At 41.3% G+C, this 23,516-nt stretch overlaps 1 protein-coding gene across 1 annotated transcript; it reads right to left on the bottom strand.

Annotated features, from left to right (window-relative positions):
* Window positions 1-21,405: 21,405 nt before the first annotated feature.
* On the bottom strand, window positions 21,406-22,579 carry LOC132234327 (neuropeptide Y receptor type 6-like). The gene has a single exon (XM_059695340.1). The coding sequence runs from the start codon at window positions 22,519-22,521 to the stop codon at window positions 21,406-21,408; it is 1,116 nt and encodes a 371-aa protein (XP_059551323.1). The 5' UTR covers window positions 22,522-22,579.
* Between the last annotated feature and the right edge of the window lie 937 nt (window positions 22,580-23,516).

Here is a 23,516-nt window from a genome sequence, read left to right as displayed (position 1 = left end):
GTAGCTTTGATTTGCATTTCCCTAATGACTAAGAATGTTGAGTACTAGTATCTTTTCATGTGCTTGTTAATTGTGTGGAATTTTGAACAGTCCATCATATTTTGATTATGATAGGGAAACTGGCTTTTCAGAGAAAACCTTTGATGACCCCCACTATAAAACAGGTAATTATCCTCAAATTTATATTTTTTAACTTAAGATTTTATACATTAAGTTTTATTAAATGATTCTATAGAGAAAGTTGTCATTTTGGGGCATTAACTGGAGAGGATTTCCTCTACCCCCTACATGCCACTCTTTATAAGATGTTTTCACAGACTATGCCTGAACCTTCCACAGTATCAAGAAAGTGCTCTTAAGGTACTCAGAAAAATGTTGCCATGGTGATAATATCTGTGCTTGTGAAACACTGTTATGTGAACTGTTTAATGCCCTAAAATATTGCTTGGAGCTGTCTTTTTGTAAGATTTGCTCTTTAAATGTGGATATATAGTACATTTTAAACAACAACAACAACTAACATTTATTGAACATTTCTTAGGTGCCAGACTCTACTAGGCATTTTATATGAACTATATCCTTTAATCATAGTAGAATGTTAGCTCCTAAGGGTAGGATCTTGTTTTTCTTGTCCATTGTTGTATTCCCAGCATCTAACCCAGTACATGCTGCAAAACAGGTATTCAACAAATGTTATTAAATAAATAAACAACCATTTGATGACAAATAAACAACCATTTTATTCATTTAATAAAACTTAATGTATAAAATCTTAAGTTAAAAAACATAATTTTGAAGATAATTATTTGTTTTATAGTGGGGGTCATCAAAGGTTTTCTCTCAAAAGCCAGTTTCCCTAGCATAATCAAAATATGATGGACTATTCTGTTAGTATGTTCATTTTACAGTTGAGGAAGCTGAGGCTAAAATATGTAAAATTTCCTAAGGTCATACAGATGGGCAGTGGTGAGAGACCACATCTGAACTCAGGCAGCCTGCTCTAGAGTCTGTGCCAAATTGCCTTATAAGTCATAGTATTCAGAACAGCACTTTCACCTCTTCCTTCTAAATTCTATAGGGTTGTCAGATAGTTTAGTCAAACAAAGAAGCAATTACCTTCATTTCAGTTCAATAAAATATTTTTTAATGACCATCTGTGTACCCAGACATTTGTTGGGTATAATGTTGAGAACTAGGAGTTAGGAAAAGAAATTCTGTTAAGGGATCTGACGCTAGCTGGGTGACCTTGAACAAACAGTATATTCTCTTTAGACTTTGGACTCCTCATGTATAAAATGGAAAAGTTGGGTTAGATGATCTAAATGTGCTCCAACAGTCAAATATGATAACTTTAAGAAATGACACTGAGAAGGCCATAATGAACTGCTTGCTGGGCATAGGAGTGGTAGGGAAATGCCATTGGTTTATATACCTTAATATTTAATCTAGAAGGAATGAACAGAGAGGAAAGGGCAATAAAATGGTAAATATCTGATGACAATGGTATCTAGACACAGGCGTGGGGAACGTCCGACCCTCGGGCCATATTAGGTCTGAGAAATTATTTGGTCTGACCCTGCCAAGACATTGGGGGTGTTTTTTAAATGTTTGACCAAATATAGCCGGCTAATTTTTAAGTTTATAACTTTGTATGGCCCTCAGATGGTGTTAGAAATATCCAAAAGGCCCTGGGCAGAAAAAAGGTTCCTCACCCCTGATCTAGAGTGTATCATCTAGAAGAGAAAATAAGCAATTATCCAAGTAACAAATTAACACTTAATTTCACGAAACGAGATTTACTTCTATTCTAGACCTTACCTTTGAGAAGTATAACAGCCTGAAGTTATTTAACTTTTTAAATGGTTCATTTTTTCCTTTGTGCCCTATTTCTATGCTGAGAAGTAGTTAGGGACGATAGTTGAAAAAACCAAGGGCTTGGCCAAGGTGTGTTGTGGTCTAGTGATTCTCAACCTTGGTTTTTTGATACCCTGGGCTGTCTTAGTCTAGAATTTAAAGAATATGTGAAATTATTATTTTTAATGAAATTTGTGCAAGGGGCTTGGCCCTCGCAGCCCAGGCTTCGTCCAGAAGGTCGCCTGGGCTGTCCGGTCTAATTAGCATATTATGCTTTTATTGTTATAGATGTGAAATTTCTTTTGGTCTTGAGTTATTTTATTTAAATGTCAAAGAAGTGGGGAACTTGTGTAATTGGGGAAATTGGAAACATTTGGGTAACAGAAAAAATGATAATACTCCAAAAGAAGCTTTTATCATGAAAAATGCCTAACACAATGGCACATAGCAGGTCCTCAAGAAAAACACAGGGACTCTCTTACCTTGGCCTTCACCTAAATGGACCTTATATATCAAGGCAGAATGTGTATAACTTCCAAACCTGTGTGCCTGTTTCTCATCCTCAGAGATGAATGTATTAGAATGGTGCTCACTTTTTAAAAAAATATTTTTATTGTTGCTAGCATTACAGATGTCTCCCATTTCCTCCCTCCTCGCCCCCCACCTCCCCATCCTGGTGAATTTTTCTTTTAAATTCAACTTGACTAAAAAAAAAAAAAAATGCCTCATGAGAGTTTTTGTTAGGTTTTTAAGAGTAAAAGATATTACTTAATAAAACAGAAAGTAATAGGGTGGCAAAAGTTCCAAAACACTGTATCAACTTTTAAGAAAAAAAATCTTATGAATAAAACACTACTTAAGGCTCACTTGTTTTATACTTTAAATTGGGTCGAATGGTTGTATTTTTTATTCTACAAAGTTTAGCCAATGAATGTGAATGCTCTAAACACTCATCAGATGGCTGGTGTGTACCAAGCACTATGCCCTTAATGTTGTAAAAGTTATGAAACCTGTACAACTAATCACAATATATTAGAATATTATGAATGCGTCAAGATAAATCTAAAGTGTTATAGGAAATCAAGAAGATACGCTTTTCAGCTATAGTAGTTGAGAAAAGCTTCATGGAAGAGGAGGCACTGGAGCCAAGTTTTGAAGGATGCATATGGCGGGGGGGGGGTGCAGAAGGAGGGCAGGAGGGAAAGAGAGAGAGAGAGACAGAGAGAGGGGGGGAGAGGAGAGAGAGAGATTAACAAATAGAGGGAATAGTATGAGTGCAGGGTCAGAAGGAAGAATATTCAGGTGTATTTGGGGAACCGTAAGTAGTTCATGAGAGTGTAGGGAAGTTATAAAAAGATGAGTAGTGGGAAATAAGGATAAAAAAGAATTGGAAGTTGTGAACAAGTTTGTACTCCCTGACAAGAATTGTTAAAAGATTCCCCCAACAATTCTTTGTATGACTATCAATGTTCCTTTCCTTTTTGTGCTCTACTCCAAATAAAACAAAGAACAAGCAGTTAATTCTTTCATTCAACAAATATTTATTGAGTACTTGCTCTTTCCCCTGTGCTTTGCTAGGAGCATAAATTATAAAGATAAACTAGATAGAGGTTTTGCCTTCAAGGAACTCACAGTCTGGTGGGGAAGACCAATTCTTGGTTAGAAAAAGGGTACAAAGTGCCCATATCATTTCCAATGGGGCCACCTTGAAAAAGAATGATCTTGGCTACACTGGACTGGTTGCCTGAGCTCTGTTTTTAGCTCTTGGTAGCAACTTCAGGATGTGTGACATAGCAGAAGAACAGCTGCATGCTATATTCTGAAATGATGAAAGAGGCGCCTCTGTTTTTTCCAGATCCACAGCAATGACTCTCACCGGGTAGGAGAGCTAAGCTCTTTCTCTCCTGGCTTCTGCTGTTGGGTACATTGTTCCATAGGCTTTTAGAGAGAAAGTTTCAGACTTTCCTGTCTTTGTTCTGAAGAAAGGAGATATGGAGAAGGAAGGGATAGGGAATAATAAATTATAGAGTCCTTTCATTTTAAAAATGTACAGAATTGACATTTTTTCTTATGGCTATTTTTTAGATGCAGCAAGAGATGATAATGATCCTATATAATAAGAGGCTAATATGCAAATTGCCTGAATGGCAGAATGACTGGTCGCTATGACACATACTGACCACCAGGGGGCAGATGCTCAATGCAGGAGCTGCCCCCGGTGGTCAGTGTGCTCCCACAGGGGAGCACCTCTCAGCCAGAAGCTGGGCTCACAGCTGGCAAACACAGCAGCAGTGGCGGGAGCCTCTCCCGCCTCCACAGCAGCACTAAGGATGTCTGACTGACGGCTTAGGTCTGCTCCCAGTGTGCTCCCACACTGCGAGAGGGCACAGGCTGGGCTGAGGGATCCCCTTGAGTGCACAAATTTCATGCACCAGGCCTCTAGTAGATAATATTTATTGAATCTTTACTTTGTGCCAGGTACTACTATGAGGGCTTTAATATGCAATACCTGATTTAACCTACTCAGAAGTTCTGAAAATTAGTTACTGTTTATATTACTTTTTACAGATGAGGAAACTGACACTTAAATGATTAATTTTCCCATGTCACATAGCCTATAAGTGTATATAATGGAAAGGTATTGGAATGGGTTTAAATTTTATAGAGAAAGCTGAAGCTTGGAGAGAAGAGATTGGTCCATAGGTACAGAGCAGAATGATGTCAGAGCCAGATTTAGAACCCATCTCAATTTTATGTAAAATATTAAAAAAATTATTTTATAATAGGAAATTTCAAACATACGTACATATCATTCAGCTTTTAGAATTACCTATCCATATTATTTATACTCCCACCTACCTGCCCCATCATATTAATTTTAAGCAAATACTAAACATGTTATTTTATCCATAGACCAGAATGTTTCTCTAAAAGATGAGTTTTTTAAATAAACATAATCATTATCATACCTAAAATTAACAATAATTCTTTAATACCATCAACTATCTAGTCTGAATTTAAATTTCCAATTATCTCATAAGTGTCATATTTTTTTCTTACAGCTTGTTTGCTTGGATCAGGATACAAATAAGGCCCATACATTATAGTAGGTTGATATATCTTTTACTCTTAATTTATAGCTCTCCTTCCCTCTTTTAAATTTTTTTCTAATTTAAATTGTTGAAAAAAATAGTAGTTATTTGTCCTATAGAGTTTCCTGCAATTTTGATTTTGTTGATTTTATTCTTGTGGTGCATTTTAAGATGTTCCTCTGTCTTCTGTATTTCCTGTAAATTGATAATTGGATCTAGAGGTTTGATGAGACTCATGTTTGATGTGTACTTTTTTGCATAACTACTTCATTGATGATGTGTCATCAAAAGGTACATAATGCCTAGCTATCTTTCTTTTTGTGATGTTACCAATTATTTTTTTTCATTTTTTATTTATTTATTTTTAAAAAATGTATCTTTATTGATTTCAGAGAGGAAGGGAGAGGAAGAGATAGATAGAAACATCAATGATGAGAGAGAATCATTGATTGGCTGCTTCTTGCACGCCCCCTACTGGGGATCAAGCCTGCAACCCGGGCATGTGCTCCTGACAGGAATTGAACCTGGGACCCTTCAGTCCACAGGCTGACGCTCTATCCACTGAGCCAAACCAGCCAGGGCCTTTCATATTTTTTTAAATAATTCTTTATTGTTCAGATTATTACAGTTGTTCCTCTTTTCCCCCCATAGCTCCCCTCCACCCGGTTCCCACCCACCCTCTGCCCTTACCCCCCCACACTGTCCTCATCCATAGGTGTACGATTTTTGTCCAGTCTCTTCCCGCATCCCCACACCCCGTTCCCCCCTGAGAATTGTCAGTCCACTCCCTTTCTATGCCCCTGATTCTATTCTATTCACCAGTTTACTCTGTTCATCAGATTTTGTTACCAATTATTGATATTTAATGCCTAGATACATTAATTTATTTGAGGTTGCAAGGCCTTCTTATTTTTCCAGCCATGGTGGAGTATCAGGAAGAGAATTTATTCTCTCACCTTAAACAACTAAAAATCCAACAAGATATAGAAAAACAGTAGTTTTCAGACATTGGATAACAGGCACCACAGGACTGTGATCTCTAAAGGAAAGGAAATGACATAATGTCTGGCATCCAATGAAATATTACTGGACATGCAAAGAAACAGGATCATACCATACCATATCATAACATGGAGAACATTCAATTATTAGAAACAGAATCCAGAAATGAGAGATCATAGGATTAGTATACAAAGACATTAAAACAGTTATTATAATACTGAATATCCTCCCCGCCCCCCCGCCCCCCCAACACACACACACACCTCCAAAATCCTACTGGCTATCCAAGGAAGTCCTGCACTGGTTTCTTGAGTTGCTGCCTGCACTCCAGGCTGCTTCCATTTATCCATGCATTCACCCCCAGATTCTCCTCATGAAATTGTGACCTACTTTAGTCCTATCAGTCCATCTTAAAGGCTAACTCTTGATAATCAGTATTAGTGGGTTCAAATGGTTTAATGTACAACATTAATAGGTTAATGATCACATTTGAAGGCCATCTAACTATATGCTTTAATTTCTGTTTATTTGTTTAAGGTATAGCTCAAATATAATCTTATTTATTCAGTGATAATTTCTCTAGTGGTACCATGAGTCATGTCCTCTGAAGTACTAGGAAAGAAGGAATAAGACATAGCTCCTTCCCTTCCGAGCCTTACAGATCTAATAGGCAGACTTACAAACAAATACAAGTTGATTTCACATAAGTACAGTAAAGGAGATATGAATAAAGATTCTGAGCACTCAGTGGGGAACAGCAAACAGGACCTGGGGTACTCAAAAAAGAGATCTTTGTGATGGCTCTAAAAGAGAAATGATGTGTATGGGGGGGGGGGTTGCCTGGCCGGCGTTGCTCAGTGGTTAAGCATTGACCTATGAACCAGGTGGTCACGGTTCGATTCCCAGTCCAGGCACATGCCCGGGTTGTGGGCTCGATCCCCTGTGTGGGGTGTGCAGGAGGCAACTGATCAGTGATTCTCTCTCATCATTGATGTTTCTATCTTTCTCTTCTTCTCTCCTCCTCTCTGAAATAAATAAAAATATATTTAAAAAATAAAGGAGAAATAGGGGTAAAACAGTTTGGGAAGGTGAAGGGAATCTCAGGCAAAGAAAACAATATGATCAAAGGCACAGAGATAATTAACTATCAGTTGGTATTTACTAAGTATTTCCTATATGTCAGGCACAAAACTATATGCTTTGCATACATTATATCACTTGACTCTCACAGAAACCTGTAAAAATAACATTACTATAATATCCACTTTACAGATTAGGAAATTGAAGCTTGGGGAATTTCATAACTTACCCAACGTTGTCTAAAGTGTTAGAGCTGGGATTAGAACCAAGATCTGATTCCAAAACCTAAGTTCTTATCCTTAAAATACTGAAGAAAACTTATATTCAGAATATGGTAGGGCACCCTGGCTGGGTAGCTCAATTGATTAGAGCGTCGTCCTGATATGCCAAGGTTTCAGGTTCGATGTCAGGGCACATACAAGAATCAACCAATGAATGCATAAATAAGTGGAATAACAAATTAATGTTTCTCTCTCTTTAAAATCAATATAATAAAAAAGCATATAGCCGAAACCGGTTTGGCTCAGTGGATAGAGCGTCGGCCTGCGGACTGAAGGGTCCCGGGTTCGATTCCGGTCAAGGGCATGTACCTGGGTTGCGGGCATATCCCCAGTAGGAGATGTGCAGGAGGCAGCTGATCGATGTTTCTCTCTCATCGATGTTTCTAACTCTCTATCTCTCTTCCTTCCTCTCTGTAAAAAATCAATAAAATATATTTTTTTAAAAAAAGCATATTAAAGATAAAAGAAAAAAAAAGGAAAAAAGAAGAAAAAAAGAGCATATAGTAGGGTGAGAGCAAAGTAGTTACAGGAGAGAAGGCAGGGAGTGTTTGAAAAGGCCAAGCTGTGAAAGGTTTTATGTATTATACTGGAGGCCCAGTGCACAAAATTTGTGTATGGGGGAGGGGTATCCCTCAGCCCAACCTGCGCCCTCTCGCAATCTGGGACCCCTTGGGTCGGAACCCTAGGCCTGGCCGGCAATCAGGGCCTATCGGGGCTTTCCTTCCCCCTGCTGCTGGCAGCTGGCCCTGCCCCCGCTGCTGCCACTGCTTGCCATCTGTGCAGTGCTGCCCTCCCTCCCCCGCCACTGGTTGGCTCCCTCTGTGGGCAACAGGCATGGGGTGTGATCACTTGGCTGACCTGGGCCTCCCTCTGTGGGGCGATGGATCGCAGGGGCCCCCAGATCAATCACCCCGCAGAGGGAGACCCTGCCCACCCGCCACAGCACCACAGGCTGGATAGCCTGGGCCTCCGTCTTTGGGGCAATCACGGAGCACTCCCCCCCACCCCCCATTGATCGCCCCACCGGCCGGTGGCCTGGGCCTCCCTCTTTGGGGTGATCGTGGGGCGATGGCGGGGCCCCTGACCAATCGCATTGCACCCACCTTGGCTGGCCTGGCGCCAGTGCATGTCATAGAGTGGTCATCCAGAAGGTTGTCTGGGCATTCATTCTGCTGTTCAGTTGTTTGGTCGATTTGCATATTATGCTTTTATTATTATAGATATCCGTGAAATCATTCTTTATCCACTTCTTTCCCTAGCCAGAGGAATTTTTTTTCTTCCTAACCCCAATCACTTAATATTTATATCTCACACGCACTTGTAATTATACTAGAGGCCCGGTGCACAAAAATTTGTGCACTCGGGAAGGAGGGGGAGTCCCTCAGCCCGGCCTGTGCCCTCTCGCAGTCTGGGACCCCTCGGGAGATAACGCCCTGCTGGCTTAGGCCTGCTCCCGGGTGGCAGAGGGCAGGACCAATCCCTAGGTGCAACCCCTGATTGGGCTCAGAGCAGGGCCGATTGGGGAGTTGGGGCGCCACCCCCTGTCATGCAAAGAGCAGGGCAGATTGGGAGGTTGCAATGCTACCCTCAGTCACGCTCAGGGTAGGGCCGATTGGGGGGTTGGGGCACCGCCCCCTGTCACACTCAAGGCAGGGTCCATGGGGAGGTTGCGGCGCCACCCCCTGTCACGCACAGAGCAGGGCCAATCAGGGGGTTGGGGCGCTGCCCCCTGTCACTCACAGAGCAGGGCCCATCAGGGGGGTTGGGGCTCCGTACCCTGTCATGCACAGAGCAGGGCCCATCAGGGGGTTGGGGAGCTCCCTCCTGTCACGCACAGAGCAAGGCCGATCAGGGGGTTGAGGAGCTCCCCCCTGTCACTCACAGAGTAGGGCCGATAGGGGAGTTGGGGCACCGCCCCCTGTCATACACAGAGCAGGGCGGATCAGGGGGTTGGGGCGCCACCCTCTATCACCCACAGAGCAGGGCCGATCAGGGGGTTGGGGCGCCGCCACTGTCACACTCAGAGCAGGGCCAATGAGGAGGTTATGGCTCTACCCCATCACACACAGAGCAGGGCCTGTGGGGTGGGGGTTGGGGCGCCGCCTTCTATCACCCACAGAGCAGGGCCCATCAGGGGGTTGGGGCGCCTTCCCCTGTCATGAACAGAGCCGCAGGGCGATCGGGGGGGGGGGAGGGGTTTGGGCGCTGCCCCCTGTCACACTGATCCCGGTGCCGGGAGGCCTTGCGGCTCCGCTGATCCCGGTGCTGGGAGGCATATTACCCTTTTACTATATAGGATAGAGGCCTGGTGCACGGGTGGGGGCCGGCTGGTTTGCCCTGAAGGGTGTCCTGGATCAGGGTGGGGGTCCCCACTGGGGTGCCTGGCCAGCCTGGGTGAGGGGCTGATGGCTGTTTGCAGCTGGTCACACACCCTTCAGGGTGGGGGTCCCCACTGGGGTGCCTGGCCAGTCTGGGTGAGGGGCTGAGGGCTGTTTTCAGGCTGGCGGGTGACTGAAGCTCCCAACTGCTCTTTTTTTTCTTTTTCTTTTTTATTCTGGGCCAACTTTAGCTTTGAGGCTTGGCTCCAGCTCTTAGGCCTCCGCTGCTGAAAGCAGGTTTCTGGCCTTTGTTTACCTTCTGTATTTGAAACAATGTTGCAATCCTGCTGGCTCAGGGGTGGGCAAACTTTTTGACTCGAGGGCCACAATGGGTTCTTAAACTGGACTCAGAAAATGGAGCTGCGGCCGTGTTTCCTGACATTGCCATGTTAACACTGCTGCTGGTGAAGGAGTGGAGGGGAGAGCAAGAGAACCCTCCACTCTTTCGGCTCCATGGGCCGGATAGAACAGCCGAACGGGCCGGATCTGGCCCGTGGGCTGTAGTTTGTCCATGGCTGTGCTGGCTGAAGCCTTGCAACTAAAGCAGGTTTCTGGGGTTTTGTTTAGCTTCTATATTTGTAACATAGTTGCTTAGAGTTGCAGCTCAGAGGCCGGCAGTGGCAGGCGGGGAATGTTGGAGTCCTCCGTCACTGAAGCAAGCAAGCCTCATGTTCGCTTTAAGCTGCCTGGCTGCCGGCCACCATCTTGGCTGGCAGTTAATTTGCATATCGCCCTGATTAGCCAATGGGAAAGGTAGCAGTCATACACTAATTACCATGTTTCTCTTTCATTAGATAGGATTCTTTGCTTGTTTTCCCCTGTTCACCACTAGGCAACAAAGTCTTCATCAGAGGGATTATCATAGTACTCTATTCATTTAGTGAATGTCTACTCACTTAGTGAATAAATGAATGAATGAATGAATGAATGAATGAATGAATGAAATGAAAGGAATACTATGCTAGTGGAAAGTTTTTTCTTCTTTGTAATTCTATAGGAAAAAAGTTATGGTTGCTTTAGACAAATTGGAAATTCTCAGATTAATTTTACTAGTAAGTCATTTCTGTATGCCAGTTGGTAAATCATATAACCCAAGCATTACCCCTTCAATTTTGGTTAGCTTGACATCATTATGGCACAAGCCAACTAGTCTTCTTATCAAGATTTATTAGGAAATTTGGGCTGGTCCACAGATATTATGAACTATAACCCAAGGACAGAGCGGTGATCGCAGTAGCTTTTGCTTATTTCTGGATGTTATGGCTCCCTTGCCTGAGATCCATTTGGTCAGCATTTAGTTACAAATGTCTTCAGGCCTGATAGGTAGCCTGGGGTTGGGGAACAGAGGGAGGGAGAGCAACTGGAGAGACCTGTAGATGTTAACTGAGAATGTGCAAATCAGGAAGGAGGCGGGAATCCAGGCTTATCTGGATACGTTTTTCTGCAACCTGATTGTGGCCTGTGGCTGTTGAGTCTGCAGAAGAAATTGAGCATTCCTCTTTAAGCCTCCCTCTCAAATTCCTAGAGCATACCTAAACCTGTTTTATACCTGCCCCTACACAGTAGAGTGAATGAGTTGTCTGATTTAGAGTCAGGAGATGTGGGTTCAAACCCAGACTGCGAGTTACTTACTGTGTGACCTTAGGTAGGTCACATAGTCTTTCTAAGCTTTGGTTCCTTCTCTGGCAAAGAGTTATACCTTCTTCCTGCCACTCCACAAAGTTGCTTTGAGAATGAAATGAGATAATGGGTTGAAAGGGTTTTTTTGAATTATCAAGCTCTGTGTGATTGTAAGGGCCTAGGACAGTGGTTCTCAACCTTCCTAATGCTGCGACCCTTTAATACAGTTCCTCATGTTGTGGTGACCCCCAACCATAAAATTATTTTCGTTGCTACTTCATAACTGTAATTTTGCTACTGTTATGAATTGTAATGTAAATATCTGATATGCAGGATGTATTTTCATTGTTATAAATTGAACATAATTAAAGCATAGTGATTAATCACAAAAACAATATGTAATTATATATGTATTTTCCGATGGTCTTAGGCGACCCCTGTGAAAGGGTCGTTCGACCCCCCAAAGGGGACACAACCCACAGGTTGAGAACCGCTGGCCTAGGAGGATGTGGTCTGAGGGAGATTTAAGTAAACCCTTCTTTCTAAGCTGCCCAGTGTGCCACAAGGTGGCAGCAGGGTCCTATCTTTGCTCTTGTTTTTAGCATAGGAAAGAAATGTTGCTTTGCTCTGTTCTGCAAAGGTGAAGAGGATTTATTCCTTTAGCACTATCTACATTTCTCCACCAAATCCTTCAACTCCGTATTAAATAATTTCTCAAAGGATTCACATTCTTAAATCAGAACCTCAGGGCACTTCCCCACTGTGAAATTCAACCAGCCATGGCAGGTTTCAGTTAATGGTTGGTTACACACCTCTTCTGGGTTTTGGGCTTTCACAGAACTATTGCCCTCTTGGAATTCTACTGCTAGGGACTCCAAACTCATATTCATTCCCCACCCTCCCACCCCCAAACCATCCATTATTTATGTTTTAAAAAGATGTTTGTTTTTTTTAATTGATTTTAGAGAGAGGACGGGAGGAAAGAGAGAAACATTGACAAGAGAAATATCGTTTGGTTGCCTCCTGCGTGCCCCTTGGTGGGGATTGAGCCTGAAACCTGGCATGTGCTCTGACCGGGAATAGAACAGGCGACCTCTTGGTGCATGGATGATGTTCAACCAACTGAACCACACTGATGGGCTTACTTTCATTTTTATACTTGAATGAGAGCTCAGTGGGCCCGGAAAACCATCTAATCTAACCCTTTATTTTACAGAAGAAGAAACTAAGGTGCAGAGAAGAAAAATAATTTGTCCAATATTATACAATAAGTTTATTCAAGAATTAAGACTTCAACCAGGTTTCTTCCTGTGGGTTTGGTCCATTTGCAAATGTGAGTATTTTCAAGGTGTTTTTGGAGGCTTGAAGCAGTTTTGTTTCTCCCTGTAGTGAGCATTTTTAGGGCTTTCTGCGGCAGAGGGAAATAGGAGACTTTTTGTAGCACACATTTGAAAAATCTTTTGAAGCAGCGTTGCCAGAAGCACCTGATTAGGAATCCCAAGTATCTGAAAGGAAGGCTTTAGGAACTCTCAGGTGTGCACATAGAACTGTAACAGGTAATGCCCCAGGAGAGAGAAAGAATTGTTTTAAGGGACCCCTTTCAATAGATGGGCTTTTGTGTTAGGCTTGCTTTCCCAATTATATTCTTCTCAGAGGCACAGGTTAAAATGAGGCAATTCCCATTGCCCCTCATCAATCTCAGTCTTTGTGGTTCTCTGGAGGCTAATCACCCCCACCCTCTCCACCAGACCCAGTAAAGAATCCATGATAAGACCTGGCAATTGGAGCATTTCATTGTCTTTATCACGGTTGATTCTGAAATAGGCATGTGACCATGAGGTGTAATTCTGGACTTCTGTTGGAACTGTTGGGAATGAGAATCTCTTTTTTCCACCATGGTTTTTCAGCCTGTGAAATGTAACTAGCACTGGGGAGAGGTGACTTGAGAAGTCAATATGGAGGGAAGCAGAGCCAAGAGATGGATACTGTGGTCCTACTGGCATATTTTAGGCACCTGGTTCTTACATGTATCTGAAGCTAGACCACTTACATACTTTTCAAATATCAGAACCAATAAGGTCTTTTTATTCTTGAGACATTTGAATGGGCTTCTGCCACTTGTAATCTAAGTAGTACTGCTGTAAACACTCTGTCTTTCCCTACGTACATGTCACTGCTGCCTTTACCTTGAATTCCTTCTTCCCATTTCTCCCTGACCACATTTTATCCTGCTTTAAAGGCCCATCTCTAGCCCAGCCAGCATGGCTCATTGGTTGAGCATCGACCTATGAACCAGAAGGTCACAGGAATCAAGTCAGGATATATGCCTGGGTTGCAGGCTCGATCCCCATTGTGAGGTGTGCATAGGCAACTGATAAATGATTCTCTCTCATCAGTGATGTTTCTATCTCTCTTTCCCTCTCCATTCCTCTCTGAAATCAATAAGTTATTTTAAATAAGAAATAAAATTAAAAAGTATCATCTCTGACAGACTCTAAACTCCATGAGGGCAGGGAATTATGTCAACCTTGCTCACTATTGTATGTAATCACATAGTCAATGCTTAAGATATTTATGGGATGAAAATAAAGATATTTATTGAATGAGTGATGCCATTTTACACATGAGGCACTGGAAACTTAGTAAGGATAATAGATTTGTCCAATCTCCAAGCCAGACCCACGTCTCGACTTCTTGTTTGACAGCTGCCTCATGGACAGGCACTTTGGATTCTTAGCTTTCTTTTTTCTTTTTTTATCTTTTTCTCACCCATTTGAAAAAAATTATACAAATAAAACATGTTCTTAGTAGAATATTTAGAAAATACAGATAAGCAAATAAGTTACACACACACACACACACACACACACACACACACACACACACACACACACACAAAAGAGGTGGCTGGTGGAAGGGAGGTTAGAAGGCAAGATGGAACAAGGGATAAAGAAATGGAGATATATGACCCAAAGTTTTATCGCTGGGGAATAAACACATAACATTTTGGAATATTTCCTTTTAGAAATATTTTTGGGTGCTATGCACAAATGTGTATGCACACACATATGCTCAGACACATTTGTCTTTGTTTTTAAATTGCAGGAAACATAAACGTATAAAACTGGAATCAGAGACTCCTGTTGCTGTAAAACACACACACACATACAAACAAAATTGTAGAAGCTTTCTTCTGGGATCCCAGGATGAGGAAGATTGCCTCTAAATCAATAACTCAATAACTTTTGCTTTTAGGTTTTATGTTCCCTTAGTTAAATAGAAGAATCTGGCTCACTGAAAAAGACTAAGTTTTTCCCCGCCTTAGTCTTTTATGGAGAGTCTGGTTTTTCTTCTAATAGAATAATAATGGGGCCCACTCTCCTGGAGACTGGTTGGCCTAGAAGTCTGACCTTCCATTTCTAAAAGCTGTTAGCTCCTAAAACCTGTCAACTTAGTTAATTGGGAATTGATAGAGCATTTTGTTCATTCTCTGGACCTGCCAGTTTGCTCTTACTGGCACACACTTATTGGCAAATAACATTTGAGCCACAAAAGCACACTTTGCCCTTGAGCTTCCTCTGGAACCAAGGCATGTTTGTATTTGTCTTCCTGCCAGTGCAGATTTCCTGAGCACTGGCTCTTATATTTCAGTTGGAATTTGACATTCTGCTGCTTCAGGTACTGATCCAGGGAGTTCAGGCCCCACTTACTATTCAGGTCCACACACCACTTCCAAGCAAAGATTTGTTATTCCTAGATTTATTCTACATGAACAGTTTGAAAATATTGATTGAGCCCCCACTTTGTGCTAAATGCTCTACTTGGCACTAGAGCCACTACAATGAATAAGACCCATTCCCTACCTTCAAAAGATCATGTCTGGTGAAGCAGACACACATGTAAATGGGCCTTCATGGTTTTACATGATAGGTATACAAGGGGTGCTATAAAAACAGTGACCAGGGAGTCCTAATAGCTCTTGGGGATCAGAGGTGGTTATTAAGAAACATTTATGCTTAGTACTGAAGGACCCAGGATTTTGCAGCTTATTGATATTACTTATAACTTCTGTATAATTAGGATTGTATTTTTATACTCTCATTGAATAATTAATAAAATATAGGTTTGAAAACATTCAGGCATTCAGTAAGTACTGCCTAACTTGTTTTTTAAGAGGTAACTTTTAAAATCTATACGTGTTAAATGCTTTTCCCTTGCCTAGTCCTATCTTAACCATTCTAAGGGGGCAGTGAGGGGCTGATACAGATGGAATAAAAGATACAGGTCATGGTCTCTGAAAGTTCACAGTCTAGTTGAGAAGAACAGATTTATCTATCTGAAATAGAGAGTAGCAGGAAATAGTCAATGACCAGATGTAAGATGCATGCTTTCTTGTCACCAGCAGCACACATCCTTTCAGTTCTCCTGCAGGGGAACCACTATCCCAGCTTCAACAAGGAGTTTGATTTGGGCACAGAACCAGGGGAAAGAGACCTGCTTTGCCTTCATTAGCCCACTGGAAATATCCCTTGTCTTCTTTCTCCAGTTTATTGAGTGAACACATTTGCTGCCTAGATGACTTAAGGGAGGATTTTAGGTATTCCTGGTCATATCAGTCTTGAAATATTCCCCCTTGCCCTTCATCTAGTATATTTCCTTTTCTCTTCCCAGTATATTCTCACTTATGGATATAAAGATAAATTGAATTCTCATTTGATATTCACTCTGCCTTCAGTTATTCTCAACTTTTCTTTAGGCAACTTTCAACCTAACCAGAAGGAAAACCTTCAAAACTAAGACACTGAATTATCCCCCTGGTATACTGTAAAATCTTTTAAAGCCATAACTAAATTGTAAACTCTTTAAGGCTATGTCTTACACTTTTTTATATCTAACACAGTGCTGAGTACATAGTAAGAACTTAATCTGTTTTTTCTTGATTTTTTTCTACAAAAAAACAAAGCTTATAGGAAGAGAGATTGACTCTTTTCGTTGGACTAATGAACTCGCTGTTCATGCTCAGCATAGAGTGGGGAGCAACTTCTTTGAGTTGAAGCTTCATGATGATCTGTCTAGTTATTTACACCTTTTTCAGAACATCACATTTCCATACACATTTAAAATGGACCATACACATTTAAAACACATTTGGTTATTCCTTATTTTGGATCATTTGTATTGCTCATTCTGTTAGAAATTGTTGAATATTACTCCTGGGAAATCTTTATAAATAGGCAGAAAGAAAACTTAAGGAACTTATTGCAAGAATGTTTTTAGCATTTTTCATTCAGCTCTGGTTCACTGGACAGACACATTCAATACAGTTAATTTACACTAATTTTTTGAGGTGATAAATATTTATTCATCCACTAATAGTCATCTTTTCTGGAAACTTTGAAGATAGGATACTACTTTTAATCCAAAGTGATTTGAGGTAAGGGGATAGAGGAACAGATTTTTGGAACACTGACTAGAGGAAACTGGTCTTTTAGGGCTATCCAGCAAACATCATGAAGTTCCAATATCACAGGGAGTCTGAGAAAGGAGAATACAGGTCCATGTGACAACTGGGGAGAGGCCAGTGAGAAAATGAGGCCTTATTTTATTTACTAAGAGTTTCAACAGTAGACCATATTGGTGTGAACCATCCACCAATATTGCAAAAACAGAAAATAAGATTGACTTTCCTGAAAATTTTCCTTGTTTTCTCTCAAAAATGAGTTTTACCCCCACTGGGCCCTTACAACACTTTGTTTATATTTCCATTATACCTTCTCAAATAGCTACTTACTGACTTGTGCTCTACTACCTGTCAGAATGTAAGCCCTTTGAGGATGAAGACATTCATTAAAAAGTAGATTTAATTCACTACTTTTTTGAGATAAAAATAAAAACAAGAAAGATTGCTATTGATGGTTATATCATTAATGACTTTTGTTTCATTAGAGCTCAAGGAAAGTTCAGGAAAAAAGATAAAACAGTTTTGTAGGAAAATGAAAAATCTCTTCTCATGGAGCCAGAAAGAACACCATAATATTTAATCATAGATTAGAGATTTCTTCTTAATGTTAGTGTAGGGACCAGGGTTGCAGGAGCCTGGGCATATATGTAGGGGTCAGGAGAGGAGGTAGTAGCAGAGTTTGATGAAAGCTCGTTCCTGCTTTCAGTGGCTTGATCAGAATCATTTTTTTTTAATTAAATCTTTATTGTTCAGATTATTACATTTGTTCCTTTTTTCCCCCCCCCCCATAACTCCCCTCCTCCCAGTTCCCGCCCCACCCTCCACCCTCACTCCCCACCCACTGTCCTCATCCATAGGTGCACGATTTTTGTCCAGTCTCTTCCCACATCTCCCACACCCCTTTCCCCCCCAGGAATAGTCAGTCCATTCCCTTTCTATGTCCCTGATTCTATTATAATCAACAGTTCATTCTGATCATCAGATTATTTATTCACTTGATTCTTAGATTCACTTGTTGATAGATGCATATTTGTTGTTCATAATTTGTATCTTTACCTTTTTCTTCCTCTTCCTCTTCTTAAAGGATACCTTTCAGCATTTCATATAATCCTGGTTTGGTGGTGATGAACTCCTTTAGCTTTTCCTTATCTGTGAAGCTCTTTATTTGACCTTCCGTTCTGAATGATAGCTTTGCTGGATAAAGTAATCTTGGTTGTAGGTTCTTGGTATTCATCACTTTGAATATTTCTTGCCACTCCCTTCTGGCCTGCAAAGTTTCTGTTGAGAAATCAGCTGACAGTCGTATGGGTATTCCCTTGTAGGTAACTGAGTTTCTTTCTCTTGCTGTTTTTAAGATTCTCTCTTTATCTTTTGCTCTTGGCATTTTAATTATGATGTGTCTTGGTGTGGTCCTCTTTGGATTCCTTTTGTTTGGGGTTCTCCGTGCTTCTTGGACCTGTAAGTCCATTTCTTTCACCAGGTGGGGGAAGTTTTCTGTCATTATTTCTTCAAATAGGTTTTCAATATCTTGCTCTCTCTCATCTTCTGGCACCCCTATAATTCTGATGTTGGTACGCTTGAAGCTGTCCCAGAGGCTCCTTACACTATCCTCGCATTTTTGGATTCTTTTTTCATTTTGCTTTTCCGGTTGGATGTTTTTTGCTTCCTTGCATTTCAAATCATTGACTTGATTCTTGCGCTCCTCTGGTCTGTTGTCGGGCGTCTGTATAATATTCGTTATTTCAGTCCGTGTGTGCTTAATTTCTAGTTGGTTCCCCAATATAAGATCGAGGGTCTTATTAGTTTTCGTGTAGATCTCATTAAGTTTATCGGCAGCTTCTAAACAGTTCTTGAGAGACCTTAAAAGTGTGGTTCTGAACTCTATTTCTTCCATTGACAATTTTGTCCTGTTTCTTTGTCTCCGCATTTTGTTATGCTTCCTTGGTGCACCCCCTAGTGGTCTTTGTTCGCAGTCTTATAGATAAATCTTGATTGTTGTAGCTAATTCCAGGGAGGGTTTGACCTCCAGGCCAAGTGGCTATGAGAATCAGCTGTGTCAGCAGTGAGAGAACTTCTGTCCTCTAGGGAGCTGCTAATCTAGCCTTTGCCTGAGGCTATCCGGCAAATGCCTCTGTGCAGGGCTTGGGCGGGTCGGGTCGCACAGGATCAACAGGGTGGGCCGGAGAGAGCAGTTATGGCGGCTCTCAGTCCTGTCCCCAGGGGCTCTGCCTCTCTGAGTCCCAGCATCCGCTGCAAAGCTCGGAGAGAAAGCTGCACTCGCTCTGACCGAAGCCAGACAGTCCCGCTTCTCCCGTTTGAGTCTGGGTCCCTAAAGACTCGCCCGGATCTGGTGCTCAGAGTCTGCGACTCCCTCCCGATTGAAAACAACAACCGCGCCCTCCGCCGCCAGCCCGCTCCTCGCACTCCGCACCTCAGAATTTGACTTCAGCACTGCGCCTCCTCTGAGTGTCCGTATGCGTTTCTCTTTCCTCCTAGTTTCCACTCAGCCAGCTTTCCTGTGGTTCTGGGTGATGTCCCTTCCGTTTTTTGGTTTCACTTTTGAAGTAGTTGTTCAAAGCAGCAAACTCTGGCGTTAACCTATGCCGCCATCTTGGTTCTCAACCAAAACTCCCAAATCCAGAATCATTGTAGTAATGGAAACTAGAACCAATATATCTTTATGAAGGAAGTAAGATATTCCACTAGTCTTAACTATAGCACTAATCACTGTCTGTCAAAAGAGTTAGAAAATATATCTAGGGAGAGTTGACTGCTTTCTGGTCTAAGTGACTATAGTCCTGTACCTTTAAGATTCTAAGTTGACATCATTTGAATTGGTTTTTAGATAAGAGTTTTTATTTGCAGCTAATTTTGTGAGACTGTTACATTTCATTTCATTTTAGTGCCTTGTGATGCTTTTGCTATTATTTTTTCCCAATGTGATATAACAGAGAGAATAGAAATCCTGAAGAGAAGGAAAAGACGGAGAGAGTAGGGAGGGAGGAGGGGAGGAGAGCAAAAAGAGAGAGAGAAGGCGTGCCCAGCCAGTGTGGCTAAGTGGTTGAGCATCTACCTATGAACCAGGAGGTTGGTTGGTAGGGGCACATACCTGGGTTGTGGGCTCGATCCCCAGTGTGGGGCGTGCAGGGGGAGTGCAAGGGATGGCCGATCAATGATTCTCTCTCATCATTGATGTTTCTATCTCTCTCTCCCTCCCTCTCTGAAATAAATAAAAATATATCTTTTAAAAAATAATTTTAAAAAAAAGAGAGGGAGAGAGAGAAAGAGATCTTTCAGGAGTGGAAAACATGTAGGCTAATGTGCAAGAATAAAAAAAACACAATGGAAAAATTACAGGTATTCAGAGAAACACTACTTTTTATTCAAAAGAAAAAAGAAAATACAGTTACATTTTAAACATATAAGTAAGCTGCACCTCAAATGTAATAGTATAAGGGATAGTTATCAAAAGATATAAAGCTGGTCATGATTTAGTGGAAGTCACTGAGCCAATGGCTATTTGAGCAGTAGCTTGGTATCCTTTTGAAAACAATATAGCTAATTCTCCAAAATAAGTGACTGTGGGGATGAGGGATTTTAAAAAAATCTTTGTCATAACATTTACAAGAGATTTAAAAAATTTGGTGCTAATTATAGAAGTGCTACTTGTGACTTCCCTCAGGCCCAATGATAGAGTCATAATGACCTCTACTTAATATGCATAAAGAATTAAGGATAAAAAGCATTCTGAAATGAAGATTCTATCTACATTGGCCATTAATAAATTAGTCAATGTGATTTTTAGTATAATTGGAATGTAAAAGAGTTTGTGGCCAGTTCTAGTGGTGCTAATAGCATTGTTAGTGAAGAAAATGTGGTGTTATCATAAACTAAAGAATCTGATTTAGTTACTGGAATAAATGATAATTGTAATACTTAGTTTAAATATTATTAAGTTCAAACCATTCCTTTAATTTTCAATACATACTTACTTTGTTAGCTAATTAATAAATTATGATGGGGGCTTTCTGAGTTTGCCAATTACATGGTTGAAAGTTATAATTCCCATATCCATAAGAAATTGCTTCAACACCAAAGCATTGTTTTTGCTAGACATAAGACTAATGGAATATCTTACTTCCTTCATGTCATCATTAGTAATGACTCTGTGGATATTCCATTGAATAATAGTATCTGGGAACTTTGTTCACCAGCAGTTGGCACTGCTTTACCTCTCTTGCTTTTTCACTTTCATTCTTTGCTACAAATGATGGAAGCTAAGTTGCTTGAGTTATTCTCCTAAGACAAAAGGGGTGGGGTGTGTGTATGAGATGGGGTGGGGGGGGAGAGGGGGGGAAGAGAGAGAGAGAGGGAAGGAGAGAGGAAGGGAAGATGGGCAGGAGAGAGGAAGAGAGAGAGAGAGAGAGAGAGAGAGAGAGAGAGAGAGAGAGAGAGAGAGAGAGAGAGAGAGGAGAGAGATGACAGATAGGTTTGGCCTAAAACAAAACTGGGTAGTATGAAGTTGCTTTTTTTATTATTTGGTTTTGGCTTCTTCTTTATGAATCTTGCCCTATCTTCATCCATTAACTCTTCATCTCCCATTCAAGAAGGGCTTTAGTATTAAGTGTTAACAATTTTTATATACCTGTTGATGTAGGAGCCAATCTTAATGATCCCTTAGATTCATCTGTGTGCAGAGTGGAGATGGCAATATTTTCATATCTTTCCCGAGGTGTAAAGCACCAGCAGTGGTGAATAAGCACCACCAGGTCCTTTTGAAAATTTTTGTTGAGAAAACCATAAAAGAGAGGGTTTATGCATGTAGAAACCATAGCAACCAAGTGGCAAACCACAAATACCAGGTCATGGTGGCAGGTCTTCAACACGTTATGATTCCAGTCAAAGATGACATTGAAGATATTCAAGGGCAACCAGCAGGCCCCAAACGTCACCACAATGGAGATCAACATTGTGTTGATCCTCTTGTTCTCATTGAGCCGGCTCTCATTTTCTCTCTTTCTGTCTACCTTTCCAGTTCTCCTACGGAGGCAGATAATAATCTTCAGGTAGCAGATGAGGATGAAGCTCAGAGGGACACAATACTGGAGCATAAATAGGGAGGTAGTGAAGAGGAGCTGGTTCTTTTTGGAGGGCCAGTTCTCTACACAGGCCACCTGGTGAGTATTGAAGTCAGTGGATAGAGAGAGGTTGTGGAAAGGCTCATCAGTGAGGTGGTAGGACAGGAAGAAGGGAATAGACAACAGAAGGGAAAACAGCCAAATCAAGGTGATACCCCAGTAGGCATGAGATACATTGGGCTTCCAGCCACGGGGGTTCACAATCAGCTGATATCTTTCAACAGCAATTAACACAAGTGAGAATATGGATACAGAAATGGAGACACTCTGTACATAGGAAGTGAGTTTGCACATGGTATCTCCAAATATCCAGTGGTCCATCAGAGTATAGATGACAGTAAAAGGGATGCACATGACACATACCAAGATGTCAGAGAGAGAGAGATTGGCAATCAGTATGTTGGTGACATTCTGAGCTTCTCTCTGCTTCTTAAAGATGATAATGATGAGAGAGAGGTTTCCAGAAAGGCCCACAATTAAGACCACAGTGTAGGCTATGAGTAATAGGAGCCAGGCTAGAGAAGGGGGTCGACAGGACTCAAAGTAGAAAAATGCAGAGTTGTTGCTCTTTATATTGGTTTTATTAGGTGCTGGATGGTTTAAAGAAAGTTCCATTTTGTCAGGGTTATGAGAAAGCTTTTCTAAGCTTACTTGTTTTGTGGGTGAATATTTTGACCACCAGTTCTTGGGAAGTACTTGCTCTGAGACTTCCAAGGAGTAATTAGTAGGATTTAATCTTCGTTGATCTTTGTCTGTGCTTGATGAAAATGCATGAATGACTTGAGTATGCTCTTAAAATCCTAAAAAATTAAACATAATGCAGAATATTAATGTAAGTTCTTAACAAACTGGACAGTTCTATAGGTGGAGCAGTTTCCCTGAGAGGACATAGGTAGATATCCAGTGTCTCTCCATATCCTGGCCTTCCTTTCATCTCAGAGTGCTTTATTTTTGTTCTACCAGCGTAGTTTTTAGAGCTGGTGTATAAGGATATGTGACAGCATCCTGTCAACTGTATAAGGCAGCCCAAATATACATTTCCATCCCTGTCACCTTCGGTCTTGTGTGTGTGTGCTGTGGAGGCCAGAAGCAATATGTTTGGAGTTGAGTTCCAGTTGGAGCATCACAACTTGATGTCTGTATGACTTTGGCATAAATTAATTAGCCTTTCTGCTCAATTTTATTATCTGTAAAATGGGGATAAAAATGTCTGTCTGGTCATTATAAGGATTAAATGAAAACACGCAACTGAATTTGTTCCCTACATAGCGCATAGAGTAGGCGTTCAGTGTATGTGTACTGAATAAAATTTGTCATCTCCCTTGCCCAGAGCTAGTCTATTCTCGGGGAGAGGGGGAGCCTAGAGTCACAGATCATGCCTGGTATGGAATAGCATATGACTCCTCCTTTTGGTACTTCTTCCATTCTCTGGAGCTAAAGCCATACTCTGCACAAGCAGTTTCTAGGTACACAGCTCAGATTCTGGAGATCAAGGCAAAGGGGTAAGCTAGTGCTTAGTGAGCTATTACTCAGAATTAATTTTATTTAGAAAGCATTCTCCAATTCTCCCTCCCTTCTTCTGACTTCTAGAGGAAAAGGGGCCTTGATCC

The sequence above is a fragment of the Myotis daubentonii genome, chromosome 5 (assembly GCF_963259705.1).
Source record: "Myotis daubentonii chromosome 5, mMyoDau2.1, whole genome shotgun sequence".
NCBI lineage: Eukaryota > Metazoa > Chordata > Mammalia > Chiroptera > Vespertilionidae > Myotis > Myotis daubentonii.
This window is presented reverse-complemented; position numbering and strand designations above follow the sequence as displayed.

Excerpts from the sequence above, each read along its gene's own strand:
- LOC132234327 (XM_059695340.1), bottom strand. The coding sequence starts at position 22,521 with ATGGAACTTTCTTTAAACCATCCAGCACCTAATAAAACCAATATAAAG.